General features: G+C 39.6%; 1 protein-coding gene across 1 annotated transcript in view; it reads left to right on the forward strand.

Annotated features, from left to right (window-relative positions):
• The window catches only part of cdh22 (cadherin 22), a 97701-nt gene that overhangs the window by 23583 nt on the left and 46244 nt on the right, over positions 1-27874 (forward strand). Inside the window, exons 3-7 of the mRNA XM_078248983.1 lie at positions 16196-16315; positions 19247-19414; positions 21428-21609; positions 23491-23747; positions 26934-27070. Of these exons, the coding sequence (XP_078105109.1) occupies positions 16196-16315; positions 19247-19414; positions 21428-21609; positions 23491-23747; positions 26934-27070 (864 nt within the window). The remainder of the gene's footprint in view (positions 1-16195; positions 16316-19246; positions 19415-21427; positions 21610-23490; positions 23748-26933; positions 27071-27874) is intronic.

The following is a 27874-nucleotide window of genomic DNA, read 5'->3' on the forward strand; positions in this document are numbered from 1 at the left end:
CCGTGCATGTCTTTATGTTTGGAAGAAGAGGGAACATGGATGGAGCCGCTCTGCTAGCTGTGTCCTCTGACTCATGATGATAAAGACTGTGAAAAATTGATTTAATACAGTGTCTTGGTAGAGGACATCCTGGACTGAAAACAACCAACAGGAAACTGGCTATAGACATTCTATTTAACAGCCCAAATGAATATGTGTTGTTTTTATTTATTATACAGATTCAAAATCTGAATGATGTAGTTTAGTTGGAGCAAGAGATAAACACATTCACTGACAAATTATAAGTTTGCTGGCTCACTTGTCACCACCAATAGCAGGGTGTATTTTAAGCTAACACATTGGTGTTTTTAAAGAAATTAGTTAATGAGATTGGTTCAATTATTTTGCAACTTCAACATTGTACAGTGATGAGTCAAGTGGGGCCCTTCTCCTAAAGAGAACTGTTTTAGTGTTGAGGGAAAAGACTCATTTGCTGAACTAAGTTATATGTAAGTCATATTTCAGTTACTTTGTTTACTTTTATTTTTGTAAATGAAAAACGGCGTGCAGCTCTATTATCTGAGCATCTAGTATCTAGTATCAGATCAGGACTCGGTATCGGCAGCTATTTAATATTTAAAAGATCGGATCGGGGGGCAAAAAAGTTGATTGGGACATCCCTAATGGGTATGGCTGTTGTCTGGTTTTCTATTTACCTCTGTGAGAAGATGCATACATTTACTGACATAGTGGTGCACTGCAGCAACGAATTCTCCATCTGACTTTTGTTTTACCTTCCTGCCTTTGGTATGGCTGCATGCCCCTGAGCTGACTTCAAGTTTTGCCCTTAACTATTCTGTAGGTTAGCTGCACTGTAAAAGTTGCACTGTATGCATCTGCATTACATGTATATGTGGAAAGTCAACTGTTTTATTTTATATAATACATATATTTTATATATTTAATATAATGAATAATGCAGTCTTAAGTGCCTTATATTAGTAGTTTTGATTTATTACATATTTCAGTATGTTTTTCAGGCTTCAATGAGATAAAGATGTATTGTATTTTGAAACCAAAAACTGTGTATTATAGGTATATTTGATTAATGGATGCTCACTTACAAACCAACAGGTCATCTTTCGCTTAGTGGCTCACCATCCCCTGTATTTTCTGAATACAAAAATAGACCCATCATCATGTAAATCACCTACGATGTTAAAAGCTAATGTTGCCTCATGTCCATTTGCAAGTTAATGTTAAATTTACAAGTCTGTTAATTTAAAACAGCCATTCGTCCATTATGAAATACCTCAAATTCATCTTTAGCAAAAAGCCCTGTGTGATCCTAATGGTCCACTTAAAATTGCATAATGTGTTAACATACAAAGAGGTAGATCAGAACCTCAAACACAAATAATGCAGATTCACTTTCTTGCAGAGAAACTCAATACACACACACACACACACACACACACACACACACACACACACACACACACACACACACACACACACACACACACACACACAGAGCCAGGTACCTAAGATTAGCATAAAGCCTGGAAACAGCTAGCCTTGCTCTGTCCAAAGGTTAAAAAAACTTCCTTCTAGCACCTCAAAGCTAACTAAATAACACATTATATCCCATTTGTTTAAGCTGTACAAAACAGAAAGGTTTAAATGACATGTTTTTTTACAGGGGGTTAGGGTCTTGAACCATTTCTTTCTTTCATTGACTTTGGTCTACTCACTCAACTTCCTGTAAAACTAACCTACAATAACAAAGTCAAAGAGTATATGGAGGATATGGAATGAATTAAGATGTTGCTTACAGGAGAACTACAATATATTTAGTTTTGCATAAGTGCACACAAGGAAGTGTTACTATAGCGACTTACATCATTATTTGTAAGGGTATTAACAAGGTGGCGTATGGTAGAGTCATTTAATTGTGGAGTATGTAGAGGTGGAGAATAGGGCATTTGATAACTGAAGTACTGCATGGCCTGATGGATCTCGGCCTGATTTTGGTCTCAGGTTTTCTAGAAAGAGCAAAGTTTAATCTGCACGTAGGCAAATTTGACGTTGTGTTGGTGCAGATAACTTACATCTCTGCATTATTTCTCTCAGTAAAAGGGAATGATACAGATAAATAGATAATGCCTTTTTAATTGTGTTTTTTATTTTCATTTAAAGTGCTCATATTATGCTCATTTTCAGGTTCATAATGGTATTTAGAGGATATATCAGAATAGGTTTACATGTTTTAATTTTCAAAAAACACCATATTTTTGTTGTACTGCACATTGCTGCAGCTCCTCTTCACTCTGATGAGTTTAGCTGTTTGTTTTAGCTACAGAGTGAGACATCTTACTTCTATTCCATCTTTGTTGGGAGTCGCACATGCGCAGTAGCTAGGTAAGGACTACTACCCAGTCAGAAGCAGAGTATGAGGGCGTGCCACGCTAGCAGCTAGGTGAGCATTATAACATGTGTTATGTGTGTTTCATAGTTAATTCTGGGTTATCTCTGTTGCATTAATTCCTCTGATGCTTTTTAAGTATTTATTTTATAGTCTAAATTAGCTTTTCGTTCATTGTTTATCGATTATGGGATTATTTTTAGTCTTAGTACTTAGTTTTTTCCCCAAAGTAATATTGAGCTTCACTAGTGCATGATAAGTGATTGAGACAGGTGAGATTTGTCTTTAAAACTGTGCTCTCAAGATTGAAAAATCCCCTCAGCTGAAAATAACAAAATATTTGTATAATGATGATAATATGTAGTGTAGAGACAGATGGGTAGGTATCTTGAGGTTCAGTGTGTATATTTGTTTAAAGAAATGTGATGGGCATCCCTGTTTAGGCCATATCTATAGCTGACTGTAGACGGAAATGGGAAAATCCTTTGTTCCTCTTTTTTTGTGTTGCCTCAGGCAGTGTGTGTATCAAAGCACTAACAATCACATCATAAATGTTTAGGCTCCGAATTTACCTGTCTATATGAACAGCTTTGGTGGTAACATGTTAATACCAAGTAGCTTATGTAGGATGACATATGTTTATGTTTTGAAAAGTCTCATTATTTATATTTAAATTGGATTCATTTCTTTTCCTGTTGGTTTTCCCCAGCCCTGGTTTACATAAATGCGTAGCTTCAAGCTAGGCCTCTAAAGTTTTAAAAACTGTCAAACTGTGTTCTGCCAGTCAATACTACATAGTCGTAAACAGGCCAGCTGACAGTCTTGCCTGGGCCCGGGACGAGATAATCTTAGATGGGCCGCCCTGCGACCAGATCTCTCGTTTTCCCTTGCTCTTCCTCTCCTGTTCCTCTCTAATTAAGTAGATCCATCCTGCTCAGACTCTCCGACGGGGCAGCGGGCCCCTCCCACATCACTCTCTCTGTCATCTGACTGCAGCTGGATCTCTCTCCTCTCTGTCTCATCCTCTCTGACGGAGCTACTAAACTCAACTGTTTCTGTCTAAGATAACGTGTTGTGTCAGGCTTTTATACAAGTTAATGGAGATTAACATTAGAGCTGGCCTGTTAGGTTACGTTACAAGGCTCGTAAACGTTGGCTGCGCTGTTTCTTACCTTGCTCTACGTTGACTTTACTAGTTCCAGCTTCACCGTCACCACCTTTTTTTAAATATTTGTTTAGAAAATCTCTAAGGCCTCTATTTTCTTCTTCTCTTCTCTTTCCTTTTCTGAGCACCGGACTTGTGCTGACTGGACATTTTGAGCGTACTGAACTTTTTTTTTAAGATTATGTTTTGGGCATTTTTAGGCCTTTATTCAACAGGACAGCTAAAGACATGAAATGAGAGAGAGAGGGGGAATGACATGCAAAGGGCCGCAGGTCGGAGTCGAACCCTGGCCCGCTGCATCGAGGAGTAAACCTCTACATACAGTGGGAAGAACAAGTATTTGATACACTGCCGATTTTGCAGGTTTTTCTACTTACAAAGCATGTAGAGGTCTCTAATTTCTATCATAGGTACTCTTCAACTGTGAGAGACGGAATCTAAAACAAAAATTCTGAAAATCACATTGTATGATTTTTAAATAATTAATTTTCATTTTATTGCATGATGTAAGTATTTGATCACCTACCAACCAGTAAGAATTCCGGCTCTCACAGACCTGTTAGTTTTTCTTTAAGAAGCCCTCCTGTTCTCCACTCATTACCTGTATTAACTGCACCTGTCTGAACTTGTTACCTGTATAAAAGACACCTGTCCACACACTCAATCAAACAGACTCTAACCTCTCCACAATGGCCATACCAGAGAGCTGTGTAAGGACATCAGGGATAAAACTGTAGACCGGCACAAGGCTGGGATGGGCTACAGGACAATAAGCAAGCAGCTTGGTGAGAAGGCAACAACTGTTATTAGAAATTATTAGAAAATGGAAGAAGTTCAAAATGACAGTCAATCTCCCTCGGTCTGGGGCACCATGCAAGATCTCACCTCGTGGGGCATCAATGATCATGAGGAAGGTCAGGGATCAGCCCCCTCTTCAGGTCAATGACCTGAAGAGAGCTGGGACCACAGTCTCAAAGAAAACCATTAGTAACACAGTACGCCGTCATTAAAATCCTGCAGTGCACGCAAGGTCCCCCTGCTCAAGCCAGCACATGTCCAGGCCCGTCTGAAGTTTGCCAATGACCATCTGGATGATCCAGAGGAGGAATGGAAGAAGGTCATGTGGTCTGATGAGACAAAAATAGAGCTTTTTGGTCTAAACTCCACTCGCTGTGTTTGGAGGAAGAAGAAGGATGAGTACAACCCCAAGAACACCACCCCAACCGTGAAGCATGGAGGTGGAAACATCATTCTTTGGGGATGCTTTTCTGCAAAGGGGACAGGACGACTGCGCCGTATTGAGGGGAGGATGGATGGAGCCATGTATCGCGAGATCTTGGCCAACAACCTCCTTCCCTCAGTAAGAACATTGAAGATGGGTCGTGGCTGGGTCTTCCAGCATGACAACGACCCGAAACACACAACCAGGGCAACTAAGGAGTGGCTCCGTAAGAAGCATCTCAAGGTCCTGGAGTGGCCTAGCCAGTCTCCAGACCTGAATCCAATAGAAAATCTTTGGAGGGAGCTGAAAGTCCATATTGCCCAGCGACAGCCCCGAAACCTGAAGGATCTGGAGAAGGTCTGTATGGAGGAGTGGGCCAAAATCCCTGCTGCAGTGTGTACAAACCTGGTCAAGAACTACAGGAAACGTATGATCTCTGTAATTACAAACAAAGGTTTCTGTACAAAATATTAAGTTCTGCTTTTCTGATGTATCAAATACTTATGTCATGCAATAAAATGCTAATTAATTACTTAAAAATCATACAATGTGATTTTCTGGATTTTTGTTTTAGATTCCGTCACTCACAGTTGAAGAGTACCTATGATACAAATTACAGACTTCTACATGCTTTGTAAGTGGGAAAACCTGCAAAATCGGCACTGTATCAAATACTTGTTCTCCCCACTGTATGGGCGCCCGCTCTACTAACTGAGCTATCCGGGTGCCCAGCGTACAAAATTTCAAATCAAATGACAACATCAAATTTTCATCAGTTGCCAAACCATTTTTGTGTTGGGGGTGGGGGGGTGACCACTATTTCAAGGACAATTAGGAAGAAAACAAATAAAAAGCTTTTATGTAACTCAAATATTACATATACATTACATTACATATACATTTTAATTTTTTTTTTTTAAATATTCCATAATTTAATGAGGGCCCAGTTCTGCCTACCCTGGGCCTGGGACAACAGACCCGTTTGTCCCCCCCTATTGGCGGGCGTGGTCGTAAATATCTGCATCTTCTACAGTTACTGTATTAGATAGATTGAGATTTAGACACAATATCTAGCACACATACTGCAGAGACATTATCGGCAGTGACACAGTAGCAACCCAAGCTAATGCTTATGCTTCACACGCCCAGCTAATGTTGAAGTAATAAAGACAGGCCTTTTCCAATTTGAAATCAGTATTACACCGTGTTACAACATGCATACTGAGACATCTGTCACTCTGTTTTTTTTCATTCTTTATGTGAGTTGACTGACTAAGTAGCACAATTTGTCGGATTTTAAACCATTTAGTCACTGAGGCAGGCATCCTTTCCTACCACTCAAGCATGGGTGACAGCGAGGGAGTCGGATGTAAATGTGGCTAGTAGGAGAAGCTCTTGATGGTGGAATCACAACAGGGTGAAACATTTCCACTGAGCTAATCCTGTGATTGATGTGGGTCCATTAGAGAGGACCTGAGGACCTCTGAGTGGCAGAGATGTGGCACAACACGTCGTATGTGCCGTAGCCTCTAACCTCAGGTAACACTTTACAAGCAGTTTAAAAAAAACTATTATATTCGGGTTAAAGGTGCAGTAGGTAAGCCTTATAAAACTAACTTTCTGTCATATTTGCTGAAACTGGCCCTATGTTCGAGTAGAACTACATGAAGCAGGTAATTAAAAAACAAAATCTGGCACCTCTGGCACCACCTAGTGTGATTTACAAAAATCCACAGCTCCCTGTTCAGATGCACCAATTAGGGCCAGGGGGGTGTCTAACTGTGAGTCAATCACTGCTCATGCACACACACATTCATTCTCATCAGTTGAGTCCTACTACAATTCAATCTAAAATGATAACAGCGCCACATACAAACCTCTTGCAACATTAGCTACTACTCGTCCTAGCCATCTTAGCTCCCAAAAGCTTTATAACTTACAATTTCGTAGGCAACCATAACTCCACAAGTCAACTCAAGCGACTGAGACAGCAGAGACAGTCCGAGACAGGTTATAGGAACTTCCCGACCTGCAGACTCAAAGCCGGAAACATTGCAAGCTCGCAGACCATGGGTCTCATGAGTCATCATGACTCATGAGTCCTCGAGTCAGTCAGTCAGTCGCGCGAATCAGCCGGCTACGTTGTCATTAGTGGATCTGTAGAGCGAGTGACATCTCCCCTCGAGTCAGGGTGAAAAGCAAATCCACAACAAAAGCCATTCTTTTACTTCTGAAATAACATACAACGTTCTGCACGTAGCCTAGGCCTACTGTACGTTTGGTGTATAAATGTAGTATATTAAAATGCAATTTGGTCGAGCAGACAGTCCAAAACATTGCAAGCTCGGTAGACCATGGGACTCATGAGTCATGATGACTCATGAGTCCTCGAGTCAGTCGAATCAGCCGGCTACGTTGTCATGAGTGGATCTGTAGCAGACGAGCGAGTATATTTTCTCCTCGAGTTAGGGTCGATCGATTTAAAAAAAAAAATTATAATAATTCATTCACTGCGGGCATTTCTCCGTTCCTGTTTCTATGTCTACATTGAAAGCCTATATATTGTTTAGGCTACACTAAGTTAAGACAATAAATAAACAGTCTTGCTCAAAATGCTTTCTTTCCCTTGACTAAATGGCTCTCCTGTAGGACTGAGTTTCCTTGGCGATTTAGCAATACTGAATCAAGTGACTCTCACAACCCGGATCAGTTTAGTGAATGACTCAGAATAACCCGAATCCTTAAAAGGAATCGAGTTTGTCAGGCCTACGGCATGTGTACACCTTAACTGGGCTATGATCGGTTTAAGCGTCTGCGCATGCTTCAACTGCCCTCCCCACTCCACTGGAGTGGGTTTTGAACCAGACATACTCATTCAGCGCACTGTCGTTGCTATGACACCATACAACAAAACAACGTTACTCGAATTAGCGGGCCATCGGCAGCAAATCCTTGCAGAGGCAGCAGCCAACATCCGGAGATGGCTAAACCTCCAGGTCTGTCAACGCTGTGTCTCCACAAAAAAGTGGAGGCAGCGAGCAGCCCTCGCTGCAGCCCCTGGCTAACGTTATTGTTAGTTAGCTAGCTAGGTAACAAAGTAAGCTTGCTAATTCCACCTGACACTGGTTACAGATAACGTTATAATAGGCCGAACAAGTTGTCAGTCATCTAGCGGGAACCTATGCAGTGACAAGAGTGTGTAGCTAAATGAAACGAAAATGAAAATTGTTAAATTGTACAAATTTAGTGATCGGTGTAATTTTGACATAGGTCAACGGACCAGAAGAAAAAAACACTGTGCGTTGGCAGAGCGCCACCTATTGTACCGGAGGTAGAGTTACTCTTGTCATTCTCCCCATTCTTCCCTGCTTATCTATATGGGGAGAACTGGCATAACCCACGTAACCGGGTTAAGACCATACCCTGGTTACTGCTGTGCATGTAAACGTACTGACTGACTGACAAGTCACAGTGTCCCAAGAACAACAGGCAGGCAAATAGCAGGCTGATAACAGACATTAGGCTGACCAATATCCTGAGCTATTATCGGCTAACGATACAAGTTGATGTAGTGTAGAGTAACAACAGAGTTCAAAGTAGCATAATAGTATTCTTAGACTGACATTTATCCTATTCTTTATCAAAGAAACAATCTAATTTACCAACCTAGGTTGGAGAAATTGACAAATCTCAAAGGCCATTGAGATATGTTTTAAGACAATGTCCTGCACTTTTAGCTACTGAACAAATGTCAGCGTCTGAACCTTTCTTGCTTTTCTCCATACCTAAAGGCATGTTATCTCTGTAAATTCCACAATGCCTTGTGCATTTTGTTTTCATTTTCATTTTCATTTAACTATATGGAGCAGTTTGTCTTTGGACATTTTAATGGACACTGTATTGATTTCAAGTATCAAGCACACTTTGTTTGAGGATATCATGACTACAGTACAGTTATTAATAAATCAAATGTATTTGCAGTATCTGTATAGGACAATTTGGTACTGGAAAAGATATGTAGTCGACAGGTGCTTCGTAAAATACCTGAAGTGAGGTTTGACAAGACTGAAAGCCAAAAGAGCAGCATAGGAGAAGCCTTGTGGAATGTGCATTTAAAATGTATTCATGATCACTGCACCACAGTGCACAACAGCATAACATTGATGTTACACTTACACACAAAATACACATAAATAACTGCCATCTGTGGTGAGGCAGAATAAAGCAGTAAAAAAGAAAGCCCTGTGAATCATGGTTTAACAATATTTTTCAAAGTTTTTTGTGACACCCAAAATGACTTTTCCCAGTTTTGTTTTGGCAAGTGACAAACTCAGAGGCCTTTTTACGAATGAAGAAAACAAACTAATGCATGTAGGGGTACCTTTGTGGAAAAGACGTTCAAAACAAAACATCCTATTTCCTTTGAACTTTCTCTTCCTGTTCATTTGACCTTTATCTTTCTAGCTTCCTCTTGCTCTCACCCTCAGCATAGTCAACACGAGAGATAAATCCCCCGCTCCTTTTGTATGTAATGTGAGAACTCCACAAGGGGATTACAGTAATAATCACCATCCCTGTTGCTGTGGTCCAGAAAGGTTGCCCAGGAGGCTGCAAATTGCTACAGGCACCATTAGGACAGCCGGGGCCTGTCATGCTAACGGAAGATGAGATATTTGGAGCAGCAGGGTCACAGGAGAGAGCAATGCTACAAGACAGGAGCAACTTACAATCAATATTCTCTGCCAACCTCCTTTATGTATACTGTATGACCAGTAGCATCTACCATTATGTGCTCAACCACAGCCCTTGACATAATTGATTTGGGCTGATGTGTGTAGTCATGTGTATGAATCAGTGTGTATGTGTGTGTGGGGGGAGAATATGTGAGCATCACGATGTATGCATAGATTTCCAGTTGTGAAATTGAATAAGGCTGTCAATTTAATCCCATATGTGATCAAGCAGAGAAGCATGGACACCGTCTTTAGTTTTGTATGCATTACACATTGACATTGTGCAAGGAATACGCTGTCTTAAACGATCATGTTAACACCTGGCCTGCAGATACAGGGAGGTTAAAAGGTTCCTGCACAGAATGTTTTTTGTACCTTAATGTTTGTTTGTCTAGATTGAAGGTTGACACCCTTGTGTCATTGTTCATCGGGACTTTGCTTGAAAGTAATGAGAGGTTTACATTTAAAGTTGAATAGTCACACTGGCCTACAATAACACCTGCAAAAACAAGTAATTATGCAATCTGTTGAAAGACACACGTTCAAAGACTCACAAAGATTAGATTTACAATCTCTGTCAGGAGAGATGAAAAATATCCCCAAATCCTTGTAGGTGTCTGGAAGAAGATCAATGTAAGCAGGCTATTGGCTTTTATGACATGGCAGATTTTTCTCCCCTTTATACTTCATTCTCTCTCACCCTCCTTTTTCTTTCCCTTGTTCTCTCGCCACCTCTCTCTCCTGGGGCATTTACGTAGATGAGAGAGGAATGAATCACAGTGGAAGTAGTGAAGAAATAACTTTTCATGTGAAAACACCTCAGTTTTTATGGCTTTACTAAATGATCCATAATGCGGGCAGGGACTACTCAGTCCTGCAGATTGAGGCGGGTCATAGCGGGAACGAGGCTCAGTACTGCAGCCGTTAGACCCCTCCACTGAAGCTCGCACCACTACAGCACCAGCTGAGATAGGCACAAATCTCTTTTACGAGGCTGCCTCTTAAATAGCTGTCAGTCTAGTGTCTCACACGTGGCACACTCCTCCAGCTCCCCTCACAGTAATTGAACCATCTCTCCCAGAGTGCTGAAATGGTGTGGGAAGCCATTCCGACAGCCTGTGTTGATACCATTAAACCAGACTTGTGCGTAAATCTAACTATATAGCCATCGTCACCCAAAAACAACTCTACTCTTTACTCCGGTTCACCAGAGATGGTCCCAGGGTTAGTTTGCATCTGATTATTTTTTTTACGTTATCCTTCAAGGGTTACTGGACACTGCTTAAATGTCCTTTGCAACAAATACCTTATGTTATTATTTTGGAATGACTGTTGCTTGTTACGTTATTGTAATGTTATTTATTTATTTTTTATAACATTTCCCTTGTTGTGGACATCAAGTTAATGTTTTTCGTGTATGTGCAAGACAAAAAATCTATGTCTGACTCTTCCTTAATAATTTTCAACCAAATCTTTTCTGCCTCGCCCTGTTTCCTGAAGTATGGCATATGGTTGAAAAAAAGGAGAAGCAAGTCCCACTATCCCCCACAAAGGACATGGGTTTTAAATTTTGAAAGGCTTATCATTTCCGTACACTTCTAAAATCTTTATATAATATAGGACTCATAACTACAAAACAACATCGTTATGTAGAAAAGAAACAATATATCTTATACATTTGATCATGTATTGTTCTAAAATGTGTTTTCTGCAATTCCCCCCATTTCCCCCCCATTCAAAGACAGAACATGAGTTCTGTTGGCCGCATCCTTATGTGTGTTACATACACAAAGCCCAGGACGTGCTTTTCGCAGTACATTCAGATTCAAATAGACTGCATGCATGGTGTTTGAAATAAAGGCCTCAGTGGCATGCCCCCCACAGAGGACAAATATGAATTGCCGATTCTCAGGAGGGTATTGTGTGTACCAGTAAGAAACAGACTAATTCATAAAGCAGTGATGTCAAAGCTCCTAATTCTGAGGGTATCTACTTTACTTAATTAGCTGTTAATCTCACTTACTTGGTGGGATTTTAAGTGGCTTAAAGAGTTAGTTATCATATTATTACAACTATAGAAATATTAACAATTAAATAGAAGTGGTAAATAATGTTAAATAAAAAGCTGCCATTCAGAGGATTAAATGAATAACAAAGCCATATCCTCATTACTGTTGCACAGCCATGAGAAACATTGCTAAACAGTGTTGCCCTCATGAATGCTTTGGTGAATGCTAGGGGAAAAGCAAAATTCAAATGTGCTGTCATATCATCTGATTATTATACTGAAAATCAGTTGTGTTACATTTGAAAATTAGCACCTCGCTGACTTTTCTATTTTAATATTGATGGTGAGACCAACAATGCATATATCTGCAGGCTGTGAAAGCATGAGTAAGTGAGGACACTAAATATTCATTTGTTCAGCAAGTGACACAAGTTAACTCAAAAAAACAAAATTACAGAGGCTGCATATGTTTTAGAATCAGTCAGCTTTAATGGCCAAGTACGTGTGAACACATACAGGGGATTTGACTCCGGCTTTTTGTTGCTCTCAAAATATATACACAGAAATAGACATACGGCTAAAAACAATGACAACCAAGCATAAACATGTAGGATACCTTGTACAGATATAAGTTCATGTACATATACACATACGTACAAACATACACACATGTAAACAAACAAATAAAGAATTATTAATATAACTTTGCTTATATGTCTGCTGTAAGTGGATGTGACAGTATATATTTGAAACATATTTACATGTTTAAATTATGTTTAAAGAGTTACATAACACCAAGCTAAAACATATTGTTTCACTGATCTCTTCTGGTTGACCGTTGCACTTTTGAACTCACCTGATGGCTGGAACGGGTCACCCAACCATGATGTCAGGGTGTACTATAGTAAACACACACCCATTTATTCTAACGCAGCAAGAAGAGAATATCAAGCAGGTTTTTGCAAAATAATTATTTTTTAAGCATAACAAATAAAAACTGAAGCAATAACACAGGGTATCACTGACAGTGTCATTCAATGTAATTGTTTTATTTTATTGTTATTACATGGATATTTAGAGAATAAGAACGTTTTGTTGTATAACCAAACCAAAGAAACAGCCCAAACAAATGTGCCCATGAGGGGGAATAAAGAGAATAAAACCTGTATATTTTGGTAATGAAAATTATTATTGCTACAGTGCATGCTGTCTCATCTGAGAGCAATTTGTGATTGAAGTTTTTCTTTAGTTAATGAATATCTGGAGCTTCTCTCCATTAGACATACTTCTCCTATTACTGCAATATGCATTACATTCGAATCTGAGAAAGTCAATAATTTTTGTTCAATTCCCACAAGTCCATCAACAGTAGAATCTGCTTAAGTGGGACGCCAACCCCGCCAACAGATGTAAGTAATGACTTCTCCTACTGAAAACACAGATGCAAGCCAGAGCTTTAATAAGAACCCAAGTGCCAAACTCACTGCTTCACTTCTCTTTTTAATATAAACACAATAAAGAAGCATTTGCATTTATATAGTTCTTCCAAGCTATCTGACATTGCTGCCAGCCAGTACCAGAAACAGCTGAGCATCAAACTGATTGTTACCTGGGGAAAATTAAGATAAGGGAATAATCCAATGAACGAAAAATGGTTTTGTTGGACCCACAGCGGTAGGGACAACCAAGTACGCAGAATTACCAAAACCCCTGCCTGCTGCCAGTAATGAAAATACCTATACAGCCTTATGTTTTCGATATGATGAGAATGATATTTCACTTATCCCCCAATTAAATGCAGCATAACTCGATCTTCTAAGGATCAGGGTAGTGTGCACTTCGGTACATTTGGATGGGGTAATGACTTTATGGTACGGCACAGAATATGAATTAAAAACTCATTCCAACCTAGTTAATATGCAATGCTTTGAATCCACTGGGAGCAGCAATACGTCAAGATTTAAGACCCACACAGGGTTGTTGATAGTGCCAGAATTAATAATTCTTTGGTTTAGCCACATACCGGAGAAATGCTTATCCAGCTGTCTGTCCATCCATTTTTGTGTGTCCTCCCTTTTTACACCAATTGGTTCTTGGGATAATTCACCTTTGGGCTAATTTGTCACATTGCCATGTAGTGTAAAATAGCTGCAAAATAGCACACCCTAATTTGTTTCCCTCGTATCATAGACTAGGTAGAGTGCTGCATCATATGCTGGCTCTATGTCGGCATGCTAACCAGCCAGCTCCTCTTTACATACAGGAAGAACAAAAGAGTGCTATAGGTGACACCAACAGCATAGTAATGCTGAGCTGTCTGATTTAATGGCCGGGTGACTTTAATGATAATCCACTGGCCTCTCCCTCCCTCTTTCCAAGCTCCAATGGATGACAGGAAACAAACAGTGCTTTGACACTTCCCACTAATTAGCATCATTAGCATAAGGCCATTATGTGGCTGGACAGTAGCTTGACAGGGCTCTGAGAAAGGCTACAGCGGTGACCTTTGGTGGACACACCAGCTGTCAGTAATTACCCATAGCATTGGCCAGAGGGATGGAGACAAAAAGCCAATCCTTGTCCTTGAGGCCAGTGCTGCAACTACCCAGTGTCAGAGGGGTATGCAGCGACAAGTGCCGGACATCATCATGTATGGGCTTTAAATAATAAACAAAAACAAATCGTGACAATTGGCAACCTAATCATCACCCCTGGTTGATTTGATTTGAGTGGTGGTGGCTTTCCATCTCTGTCTGCACTATTTCTTCCCCCAAAAAGGACACAGTGAATAGGTTGGTCAACAGAACTTCAAACCATACTGGACATTTAGTTTTGTGTGGTCTAATAGAACTCCTACCTGATGTCATCACTGGTCTCATCTGTACTTGATGCCATCGCCGACCTCATGTCTGTCTCATTCACTCCTTGCCTGTGTTCTTCTCCACTAAGACATATTGTCAAACAAACATTATGTAATAGATTTTTGATTAGTTTTTCCATATCAATAATATTAAGAAATGAATCTGTTGGTATCAAGTGACTCCCCCTACACGTCCACCTAATGTTAGACCTACCTGTTGCCTTCCCCTGTCTTTCCTGATCCACCATCCTCACACCTGAATGAAATGAACTCACTGTTAAATATAGCAGCCTAAATTAAATTCTTAAATCAGCCTAGTGATGGCATCTGATAAGACAACTATTATGCAGTAAGGTTTAAGGGTTTAACCAAAATCTAAATGTAGCTATCAGCAACATTGGTTTGCATTAAATTAGCAAACACTAGCCAGTCTGTTAACATAGATATTTGCAAGCCTCCAAGTTTGGTAGCAAATATATGCATGATTCCATGGTAAACCAGAGTTATAGCATTAGTTATGTTTTCCAGATTATTGTCATTTATTGTACATGCTACCTTAATATCAGTTTTCAGCTCAGCAACCTTGGTTTTGCATATTGTAAGCTAGCCATAAACCCCCATTTGGCTGATACATTCCCAGTGTTAGCAAACGCTAGCTAGTCTGTTAACATAAATATTTGCAAGCCCAGACGTCACACTTTAAATCCTACCTGTTGCGTCTCACCATCCACTTATTTAACTGCTGTCGCATCCCTTGACACGTCATCTGCTTTTCCCTCTTTCTTTTTCTATTTTTAGCCCCAACAGCTGTTTTGCTTTGCTCTTTTTCCATAGACGGCAAGTTACTAATCGTACGCTCGTACCTGCTCACTCAGCGTTCATAGCACCCACCCGCTCTTCTATGTCAACATTCTATGATGGAACTCCATTTGGGGGGCTTTGGCGCCCCCCATGGTGCTGCGCCCCTATGCGCCGCATATAGTACATACCCACTTTTTGCGCCACTGCTTGAGGCCTTATATGGCACCCAGTAGTGTCTCCTTTTTTATTTTCCTTTTCCTGTAAGTGAAATTATTTATAGAAAGAAAACAATGTGCCCACTCGCTAAAAGGCAAGTACACGGTTTCTTAACCAAAAAATTAAGATTCTTAAAGTTGTATAGGCTTTAGGCCAAGCTTTAACTAAAATGTGTGACTAAATGGAGAGGTGTGCCAGCCTATTTGCTGCCAGAGGCTTGTGTTTGCACACTGGTAACGGATATATTACACTGAGTTGGAAATAATGACTTTTGCTCCACAAATCCAAATTTTGAGGCCTCGTGGAAATGCCTCTGTTCTCTGCCTAAGCGACAGTAATCATTTGTAATTGTTTGTTATAGATTTCTTGAGCTTCTAACAGTCTTTGAAGATATAAAGTTGACTTTATGACTCCATGTTTTCTTTCATCTCTGAGCGCATTTTCGGTGCCTATAAGAGGTAAAACAACTCTGAGCATCGATGTAGTGAAAAGGTTATTTGAAACATAAACAAATGTGTTTAAAATGTGCATAGAGATGTAAAAGCTACCTGGTGCAGTGGTACCCGAATGCATTAACCTCTCTCTCCCAAGTATAATCACAGACTTGTACGCATGAAAGCACACACAGGTGAGTGCACAAACTGACACGTGCATTACTGTTACTGTACTTGTGAGTACCCCTTATTGGTATGCTGTATTCCCAAGCCCACAACCTTAAAAAGATCATCATTAAGAAGTTCAGAAGCGTTTATTCTCTTTTCTGACACGTTGTCTCTTTTTCAACAGGAACGTCCGTTATGAAGGTTACTGCATCAGATGCTGACGACCCTACATACGGCAGCAGTGCCAGAGTGGTGTACAGCGTACTGGATGAAGAAAAGATTTTTACTGTTGACAGACACACAGGTAAGAATGATAACAGCCACACATTAAGCCCTCCCTACACCTGCTATTTCTTTTCTTATAAGATTTTCTTGTGCTCCTTCTTTTTTCTACAAAAACTTAAGCAATCAAAAGCCCAGACACCACAATTCCCAAATCAATCAAACTTTGTGGCCAAAAACGAGCAACTTTATAAAGTTTTAGCCAATAACTACTGGCTCCTTTTAGCAAACACTCAAAATACCATATGGCATAAATTACTTGGCTCAACATAGTGTTTTGTGCCACCTTCAACCCTTAAACTTCTTTTGTACAATAAGTAGGCATTAACATTGGACATATTACATTCAAAGTGAGAAAACAAACAAAAACAAAATGCTAATTACACATATATTGCATTGTCACTGCCTATTTTATTGATTATTTTTATCTTTGATTCAAGATTCAAGATTCAATACTTTATTGCCATACAACTCAGTGCTGGTGTCCATTAGGCCAAATGCACTGGGTGTTCAGCATAGTAAAGCCTAAACGTTTATTGTTTTTTGTCTACTAGTGCTAAGGATGAAAGAATATCACATGTCTAACTAATCACCTATCACCCACAGTCTTTCAGGAGTAGCTTAGCATCAGTGTTGCCTTTGAATGCCCCCCCAAGGGAAAAGCACTAAAGTTTTAATGATCCCTTTTTTTGGTCTCTAACACTTTGATTGGTCAGTCTGGGCGCATGGATGATAAATGGCTCTGCCTTGGTGGGACTAGCCAGGAGACTGGATGGTTCATTCCAGCTTTTGTCTAAGAACCCCCATTCCACCCAACCCTCTTTACCCATTTCGTAGGCAGACCGGCCAGAATAATAGGTGTGAGTCAAGAAGGTCAATATGAAGAGGAGACAAAGCAGCTGTGAAATCTGCCTCATTAATATCACTCTCACTCCCCTTACACACATTGAACAGCAAGTCACTGCAATTTTTCTGTCGCCTTGGCCATGCTGGATGGTATGAGGACATTTCCTTGTTTCATTTGAATGTAGATCATGATATTGTACCACATACAATATACTATATATATATATGTATAGAAAACCACAAAAGGTTACTATTTTAAAAAACAGTACCTACCCAAAACACACAACCTATTCTATTATTGATTATTCTATTAGTGTTTTAATTTAACAACAGTCTAAAAAAATGTAAACCTGCATGCTTCAGAATACAGTTTTTGATGTCAACTTCAGTGCTTTATGAAAAATGTCTTGCAGAAATATGTGCAGATCATTGGTTGCTGACCCACACAGCAGCAGAGGAAATGCCATTCTAACAGATGCAAAAGGCAATCTGACACCTTAGCCTGGCTACACTACTTATTTTCAATTTTTATAGTACGCCAGCCCTATATGGAAGGACAGGTAGTTTTGTAGATACACAGTAGAATTAGATTTCCATTGTTTAGTGAGATGACAACAGAAACACAATTGATGTGAAGAAAAGATTGGAACAGCATAATTTATGTCATATTAATGTAATGCATTAACATACTGAGGCTGCTGTACACAGCTCTATTACTCAGTTAAATTGGTTAATGTTAAGGCTGCGTGATATGCATCGGAATATGGACCCCATAGACTTTACTGACTGCATTGATGAATACAGACCATGAAGAGTCATATACATATAGTCTCTACCATGATGTTAGAGCAATGGTGCGGCGTACTAGCTGTGGTTTGGGGCTTTACTTGTGACATCCCTAATTTAGATGCATTCCCTCTGGCCTTTGGTGGATGAAAGAGGAGCATGTCATCTGTCTCCCTCCTTAACTCCAGTGCTGCATGTACTGTATTTTGGCTACTCATAGAACATGGCCCTGGGCAAAATGTGACTGGAATCAGTGAGTTGTGTACCCAACACAATGCAAACCTTTGGGAGGGAGACAGCATACCAAGCCCAGGAAATGCATCAATACATTTCTGATGTGTAAAATCCCAAGGGGTAAAGTGGAAATATATTACTACTGCACAGTAAACCAGCCAGCTACTGATGCTGCTGCTGCTGCTGGGCCAACAAGTAGAATGTCTCTATTAAATCAAGAAGGACTATGTGATAGTTTGTAAGAGAGACAGATAAAGAATAAAAAGAGAGAACACAGTACTGGCTGTTTAAGTAACTAAATATTGTTTTTATATAATCTCCATGAAGAAGATGTCACATACTCTCACCCTAACAATGATGAGGCATTATGGTGCAGGGTCACATCCAACACAACCTTTCCGCATTGGTCAGGATGTCTGCATTTGGTCCAGCTGACCAGATTTGTTTCCACAATGGGTTGTCACTTCTTTATTGTTCTGCTTATCTTTAGTTGAATGTAAGGAATTCCCCTTTTACATTTAAAATAGTTCTTTAAATTGGAAGACTAGCAGGATTTGAACTGACCACTAACTCTGTTAAAATGCTAGAGCATGTACACTCCAGCAAATGAAGCCATTGCATAGGTTTCTGCCTCTGTCTGTGCATCTTCTAACTAACTCTGTACATTTTATCACTTTATTTATGTCCCTCACTTGCTCTTTGGAAATGCACTTCTCAAAGTTGAGTGCAACCTTACCATATCATGGAGGAGTTGTGATGCTATTCAATGTGGCTGAGGCATGCCTTCATTCTGCCCCTATATATTATTAATTTGAATACAGCTGAGCCAAAAAATGGTGTATGAGTAGAGGCGCAAATGTGACACAATCTCTTCCATCCAACAAGTCGGAGGAGGTAAAATACAGAATGCGCTGCACTTGTGTCTCCATAATACAGCGCTTAGCAGAAGTTGATATTCTGACTGAGAAGAAAAATATAGTTGCTTGTTGCATAAGTGCTACCCACTAATAACCTTTCCATTGGCCTCACTTACTATTCCCCACTCTGTCTCTCTCATTCAATCTCCCCTCTATCCCTCAATCATTAGGTATCATCATGACCGCAGTGGCAAATTTGGACCGTGAGACACAGGATCGGTATGAGTTGGTCGTCAAGGCAACAGACATGGCAGGACAAATGGGCGGTCTCTCCGGCTCCACCACGGTGACCATAGTGATCACAGACGTTAATGACAACTCGCCACGCTTCCCACAGAGTAAGTGTCTCCCACACATGATTTAACATGATTTTAGGCAGAGAGAGAGATGGCGAGACTAAGGAGAGGGAGGAAAGGTCTGAGAATTTAAAAGACAGAAGTGAGAGTTAAGAGACAAAGAGGAAAGTAATGAGGAAAGTGAAAGTCAAGACATAGAAACACTGAGAAGATGATATAAAACACATAATATAGTTTGCAACATGCAGGCCGCTGACACCAATAAACAATGGCAGCATCAGCGACCATACTGAATGGCCTCCATGTACTCTGAGAAAATCAACCAACTTAAATTTATGGGCCGATCAAACCTGCAGCCCATAACAAAGTAGTCTATCAAATGCGGAGAATTGATACGTTCCACCGCACATTTGATCATTCATTTAAGCGAGGCTCAAGAGAGGACTAAATCAATACGTTTGATTGTTCCTGCATTGAAATGTTATAGGTTTATGATGGTGAGGGGGCATTACGGCTAAATGGCTTTTCAGCAAGCAATATGGCTAAATGGCTTTTCAGCAAGCAATATGTACAACAGGTAGATGTAAAACATGCAGCTAAAAATCTGTCTCACTGCACCACAAAACACCTTAATTCAGTTAAAAGAAAACCTTATTCTTCAAACAGCTATAGAGTCTGGTTTACATTTGTTTACATATTGCACCAACAGAAGTACATGTAGCACAATAAAAAGTGGTGTTCTTTTGGATTACTAAACATGCTAAATGCTACACCTAACTGAATAATAATTATATGTATATATTTTTTAATAATATAGTACTTCCCTGTCTTGCTTTCCTTTCAACTCTTTATTCCACCCTCTTTTTTGGAGTTAAACCATAACTCTATTACTTTTGTTACAGCTGGGGGAACAGCATCTGGCAATCCGGTTGATTGTATTTGATACGTCTCCACACACCTTTTCTTATTTCTGTATAAATCCCTTTTTCATCTCAGTAAATCATATTTACCCAGTCAGAGGGATAAACCCCGCAGGATTATAGTATCTACACTGTATGCTATGGGAAATAGATAGAGTTTGGAAAGCAGCTTCATAAATAAGATGCAAAGGAAGATGGCATGCTGTATATGTAAGGACTTTGATGTTTTCACATTATTTTCCCTCTTGGGAAAAAAACAGTTTTATCTTCTTACTTTTATCTTTTTATCATATTCAATATGAACTCTGGCAGATCTTAAACATTTTCTTTAGTCTGTTCTGTCATTTTAAGTAGACCTTCTGATTTAAGATTGACAACATCAAAAAACATATAATGTACATTCACATCACTTAATATATGTGCTATTATTATTATTATTATTATTATTATTATTATTACTTTATAATAATACTGTTATTATCATAATAGTATTCGCATACTATTGTAACAGGGATATATTGTAAATGTGATATGTTCTAATAATTAATTATCTCTAATTAGTTCTAATAATTAAATAAGGTAAATAAGTAGGGCTAGTGTTAATGTAGTGCTAACACAACACTGATGTGTGCAGATGGAGGACATTATTGTGTATGGACAAAGGATAAGATTATTTTGTACACTCCTTTTATGTGAATGCAATGATCACACTGACAATGACTGCCTGAAGTCTACTTGTTGCTGTTCTTTCATTATAATCCCATCCAAACTTCATTTTTCCATTACCTGTCTCTTCCTCTCTTTAGCTTCTTTATCTTTGTTACACTCTCATCCCTTCTTCCTCCCACTTTTCTGTTTCTGCTCCCAATCCATCTCTCCTACCGATAGTCTCACTTCCCACCCTCCTTTTTTCACCTACAGCCATCCATCTATCTTTCCTCATCTTTCCTCCACTGGTGTTGTTTTTCCTCTTCTTCTCCATTACTTTTGTTTCTCATCCTTCTTCTCTGGTGTTTGTTTTACACCTACTCTGTTTTTTTGTCACTTCATCCCTCTGTTTCTTTGCTAAACCTACGTCTCCTTGTTTTATCCGTCAATACGATTTCCACCTCCGGCCACCTACTCCACATACCAGAGATGTACCAGTTTTCTGTGTCAGAGGGGGCAGCTGTGGGGACACCAGTTGGACGCATCATTGCCACGGATGCAGACATGGGCGAGAACACAGACATGAGCTATCTGATCAAAGAGGAAGGCGAACTTTTTAAGGTCACTACCGATGTAGAGACACAGGAAGCTGTTGTCTCCATCAAGAAGGTACAGTTAACTTGAAGAATTGCTGCACTGCTGTTATTGTTGTCTGTTAAGCCAATATTATTTTTTACTAGTAAAGAGGCAAAAAACATACAAATACGCTATTTTTTCACCTTGCTACAAATTTATTAACACAATGTACTATAAACGAGAATGGCTTATTTGTGCTGGAAAAATTTGACTCAAAATTAGAGTAGGTATCGTTACCAGGTATGCTAGTTTTTGTTTGTTTTAGTTTTTAAAGTAATCATTACATAATATTTCAAGCTTCCTTGCCACACTCAGCAGTCCCTTCCATCTCTGGCAGAATCAAATGAAAAGTGATTGAGATTCTGTTGGCTAGAAATCAACAAGTGACTGGGCCTCTGCTGGTTAGCAGTCAACAAAACCTAGTAAGCGTTCTTGTGTTCCCAGCAGCTAAATCTTTCTAGTCAATGAGCTGAACAGCTCTTAGGCCCTGTTCAGACAGAGAAACTCAATGCACGTTGAGGAGATGGCCAAAGAGAGATGACTGATGATCATTGGTTTCCCACTGGGGTTTAACAGGTACGGTCAGTGCCGTGTTCCTTTTTTTCACCTTGAAACAAAATGCAGAATGCTACTGTATTAGTAGTATATTTTCATTGAAATACATAGATGTCAAAAGTGTTTCTTCTAAGTGACACATCACTGTTGTGAATGGGGCCTCATGACAGAATGAACATGCAACATTCATCCAGCAGCAGTGATTTGGTTCAATGGATTGTCAACAATGTGGCAATGTGTCTTAATCATTCTAGCTCTCAATGGTGATGACCTAGTGGTTAGCTGGTACTACAGACAAGACAGACTCAAACAAGAAGTGATGCATGCAGTTTTTTTAATGAGCTACTCCGAGCTATTCTTTCTTCAGTGCAACGTCCTCCTACCCATCCATCCCCAGCCCCCAATCATTGTCACTGCCCACTTCCCAAACTAAGTGAATTAGGTAATCTAGACTGATTTGTTGATAAAACTCCTTCAAATATGCATATGAACTGGCTTCAGCAGTACCGGTTGTTGTGTTGTCTGAATTGCCAGTTGCACTCGCCATGCCGGTGTTTCGGTTTAACAAATGACCGTGTTAACTGCTGACTCTTAGCCCAATGTGTCGTGGTTGCTCGTAGTGTTTGCAGCTGTTGAAAACCTGAACAGAACATGTACTATAGGTGTTCTCGTGAACAGTGTTGGGCAAGATACTTTTAAAAAGTAATTAGTTACAGTTACTAGTAACTTCTTCTAAAAAGTAACTAAATTAGTTATTCAGTTACAAATTATGAAAGTAACTAGTTACTTCAGAAAGTAACTATTGCGTTACTTTCATGTAAATTTTAAAATGCTCAAATGTGACCCCACCTCCACCTACCTCTCTTTAATGGAACTTAAAATACATGTGCATGTTCAATTATTTATGATAAATCTGAATATTATAATGAAATGGACACTGGACATCTGTGTTTATTATTTACGCCAACCATTTACATAAGTTACTATAAGCAATCACGGACGCATTCACCTGAAATTCACCGCTAAACACGGTCACTTGTTAGACCGAAACACCAGCATGCCGGGTGCCGTAAATCCTTGGGTGATGTAAATCACGTTCATTAGTTGCAAACGGATACGTTCAGTTGAGCAAAAGAATGAGCATGTTCTCATGCACAACACTGGATACATGTACACTGATGCATTGGCTAAGTGCTGCCGTTGATAGTTGGAATTGAGTCTGGAACAGTCTATTCTCATTCATTAGTATTGTTGCGGTATAGCTTCTGGCCATCAGTGACAGTATCGAGCACAGTGTCACTTTAATTGGCTTATTGTGGATTGAAACCGTTCTTAAACAGAATCTTGTTGTTCTTTCAGTCTCTGGACTTCGAGAGCAAGCGCACACATAATGTCGTGGTGGAGGCAGTAAATAAGCATGTTGACCCTCGCTTCATGGACCTGGGTTCTTTCCGAGACCAGACCATTGTCCGGGTCAGTGTGTCGGACATAGATGAGCCACCCATCTTTCAACCAGTAGAGGGCACTATCATGGAAGTGCAGGAGGATGCCAAAGTAGGAGCGCTGGTTGGCATCATCACTGCCAGGGATCCAGATGTGAAGAATAAACCTGTCAGGTATGGCTAGGGCTCTGAGGCCAACTTTACCAAACAGAAATAAATTATTTTGTTAAAAATAGTAGAATGTATATCACACTTCAGCTGCTTGTTGTGTCAGAAAAGATTATGGCTTTTTTAACTTTTACTCACGAGCTACATGTACACCGTTGCATAGAGTTTTAGTTAGGTCTCTGATTGGTGTATACTATCCATATGGATAACATAGGACAAACACATTGGCTCACATTGGAATGCAAACCACTACTACTTCAAAGATAATGGATAGAGTGCACTGGGGCTTTAAAGGAGAGAATTGTTTCTGACCCAATAGCACTGAGGTTGTATTGAAGTACGTGTTGGATTTGATAATAATATTAAATTTGCTATAAATGAAAATGATTTGGCTGTGTTAAAAATGTGGCATACAAAAATGAATGAAAATATAAAAATAAGATTAAAACAGTACTTAGATACTGTAGGCACACAGCTGCTTTTCGCAACAGTAGGTAGCCTGATAAAATATATCAACCAAAACATTGGCAATAAACTATTGCTGTGGGAAAGATTACTGCTAAATAGGAATAATAACATTACAGAGGAACCGTTTGCATGACAATGAGTCCCTCATTTTTATGGGGCTTGGATGGGACACTGCAGCACTGCCACATGGGCAGCCATTCCTCAAGCCCACTATCATGCATTCACTCCTGCATGAACTGTATATTACTTTACGACTGTAGATACATTTTTATTAGAACAAAATTTGTACTATGAAAAATGGAACTTTAAAGAACTATAACTCACTAGCTGCAAGTAGATACATAGGTAGCAAAATCTTTTTTTTTCAACAATTCCTCTTGAAGATGGAGTGAAAGCCCAAGCTAGCGGCGGATGATGGGATTTGTGCAATGGATTAAGCTGTACTGTACGTCTCTTTTTTTCTCTCAGATCACTATGTGTGATAATAACAATATCGTATAGTAATCTTCTGTACCAAGGTCTGTGGTTTATATGTCCTCCAAAGAGCAATTGCAGTGTGAGAGGGGAATGTAGATAAGGGCTAAGACAGTCTCACTGACAGAGTATACACCGACACACGCAGTGCCTGTGCAAATTACCTCGATTAAAAATGCATGAGGCCCAGAGTTCCAGGTGTAATAAAGTACAACACATGGCAGCGCTGTCGTTCACCAGTATCTTGGCAGCCTGGAGCTGAAAGTGTGCGTGCGATACGTGTGGAAGCATATATGTGTGTGTGTGTGTGTGTGTGGGGGGGGTGGTGCATGTGTTTGAGTAAGTGTGGATGAGTGAGTGAAAGGGCGGGAGAGAGGTTGACCAGGAGCCACCTTCTGGGAAAAATTAGTGAGCTAATGGCCTCTGGCGTTAGGCAACACACATTCTTTGAACTCTGCATCAGCATGCACACTGAGTGATGAGGTTTTAATGCAAAACATGCATGTGCTGTGGATCTGATCAGCAAGACTACCTTCAATTGGTGAATAATGATGATTGATAATAATAATGATTAATGAATGAATGAATAATTAAGTCTGCCACTATAAAAACAAGCTCCTGCCAATGGAACCTCATGTAACAACTAAAACAAAGAAAGTCTGACATATGAGGATTCAACCAGGTTAGGGGTTGCAGCTGGCAGCTTAGATGCTCTTGTCAAAAGATGCTCTTAGATACAAAACAAACAAGATACAACAATTATTATCTAGTTTAAAGGACATAAATACTACTTTGCCTATGTTGGAAATGTGGAAAACCATCTGTAAAGCAGCCAAGTGATTATTTGTGATGCAAGTGGATTGTTTTGGAAGCTTTTTGATTCTGTTTATGTGAAAAAGAATTGTTAAGAGACTAAAAACATGGTGATGAGGTCCCCCCACTCCCCTCCCACAAAAAACTGCCATGTACTGGAAACCTAAGGATCAGTTTTTGTTTACTTTTGAATCATAGTGATTGTAGGCATGTGGGGGGACAAGAATGGCCAAAACCAATTAAGAGTTGTTGTTGATGTCTTTTTGGGTCTGTTAAAAACTGGACTGGAGTGCAAGAAAAAGACAGATCAAACAAGATAGTGTGCAGCACAATTCAAGTTTGGGTAAAGGAAAGAGAAATCATTATGTATTTTAAATGTATTGCAGCCAAATCTAATCACTGCCCTGAATGGGATGGATGCTAATGTTAGATATAGCAGGGCTGTACACTGACTGATACAAGAATGCACATACACATACCGTGCATGTAGGCTGTATGTTTGTCTGTGTGGAAGTGTGTAACCTCGTTTCAGTATCTTTAACACTGAGTGGTTCATTATTATTAGTACCATGCTGCAAGAGTTGATTGTCATGTGAACAGGCAACATCTCAAACATAGATTATCTTAAGGGCATTTTATCCAAAGCTAGTTTTGAATAAACCGTGAAAGAAACATATATTGACATTTGCTGACATGAATGAAATACGAATGCAAAATGCTATTTTAAAATAGTGTGATTACAAACCAATTTAATCCATGTGCTGTTCTCTATAGCACATCAGTTTAGCATATGGTTCTTATGACATTATGTTTAATATCTAGAACATCTGTCATTCACGTGAGTCAGGATGCTGGCTAGCATGTTTGTTAGAGGCCTTAAGAGTTTATAATGCCCATGGTACTTTATGATGCCTTATGTGGGCATGAGTAAGCCAGCCAGGTGTGTGTGTGGTGGGGGAGAGGAACTAAGAACAAAGAAACCTTTCAGCGGGTTTTTGTTGACTCACCAATCTTTACAGAGCACCAAGTACCCCAAGAAGGAAAGATGTATTTGTGGTTTTTCTTGAGTGCACAATGAAAATTTAATGACTATTTTCTTACTCTGAATAGGCAAGAAAGAGTTACTATATAGCTGCCTGCAGGAAAGACACAGTGCTATTAGAGTCACAGGACAAGTCTCTAGTAAATGCCTCTAAAATATTATTTGAAATTACTTAAACCCTGATCCCTTCTGTATGAGCTGTTATTATTTAATGCAGCCCAAAATCAACTCAAGTTCTCGTTAAGCTCTTAAAATACAACAACGAATAACTTAATTAAATTACTGAAACACTGAGATTTCTCAACAATTATCGTCTATCTCTCCTTCCTCTCACTTACTGTACTGCTTCTCTTTCGCAACATCTATATCTTGTTTTGTTGTGTCTATTGTTACAGGTTCTCCATCGATCGGACCACAGACCAGGAGATGATCTTCCATATTGATCCTGATTCGGGTGCCATCACACTGGGAAAGATTTTGGACCGAGAGACTGCTGGCTGGCACAATATCACTGTGAGGGCTGTAGAAGCAGGTACATTGCTTCCCATTTTAAACTGCGCTTATCACACATACAATTTGTACATTATCTAGTGACTTTTTCACCTTGCCAAACTTCCTGAAAGTTGGTGAAACTGCTGTGTAAAATTCAGTTCAACAGGTACAAATAATTAACTTGACTTGAGGATTTTAAAGTTACAATCTCGAAGAACTTGTTTTCTTTGGTGGCACCTATGGCAATGAGCGATAATTGCAGGTGTGTTTTTGGAACTTACGTCCTTGAAAATCAAACACTACGCCATTTTACACACAAGTGAGTTAAAGAGCGAGTCTGTTTCGTTAGCTCCGCCTATCCTCTCCGGCGGACCAACCACTGGTAACGTGGTCACTAACTGTGCGCCATTTGTGAATTTTCCCTAATATGAAATACTGTAAATGCAAGGGCTTTCATCAGCAGGACAAAGGCTCAATCACCATTGTGTTACCTCATTTAGTGATAGACATTCATTAAAATTAAAATCTTTGTAATTATTGCTCTAAACAAATACTTTACCCACAAAATTACCATTTGTATATCAATTACTCACTAAGTGTTGCCTTGAATTTGTGAACAAAACTTTGTTTTTGTTGCATGCCACCACGGTGAACAAAGAATCCAAAAACAAAGTCTTGATACATTAAAGTAATAGGCGGTCATGCTTCTTGTTGGACGAGTACATAGCGATAAACGCACCTGTGCAAGTGTGAGACTGTTTATGTGGAAGTGTTTTAAATAGTAAGGTAACCGAAAATGCATGTGTTTGGGAAGTACCAAGCATATTACTGGATAAATGAGACT

This window comes from Sander vitreus, chromosome 4 (assembly GCF_031162955.1).
Source record: "Sander vitreus isolate 19-12246 chromosome 4, sanVit1, whole genome shotgun sequence".
NCBI lineage: Eukaryota > Metazoa > Chordata > Actinopteri > Perciformes > Percidae > Sander > Sander vitreus.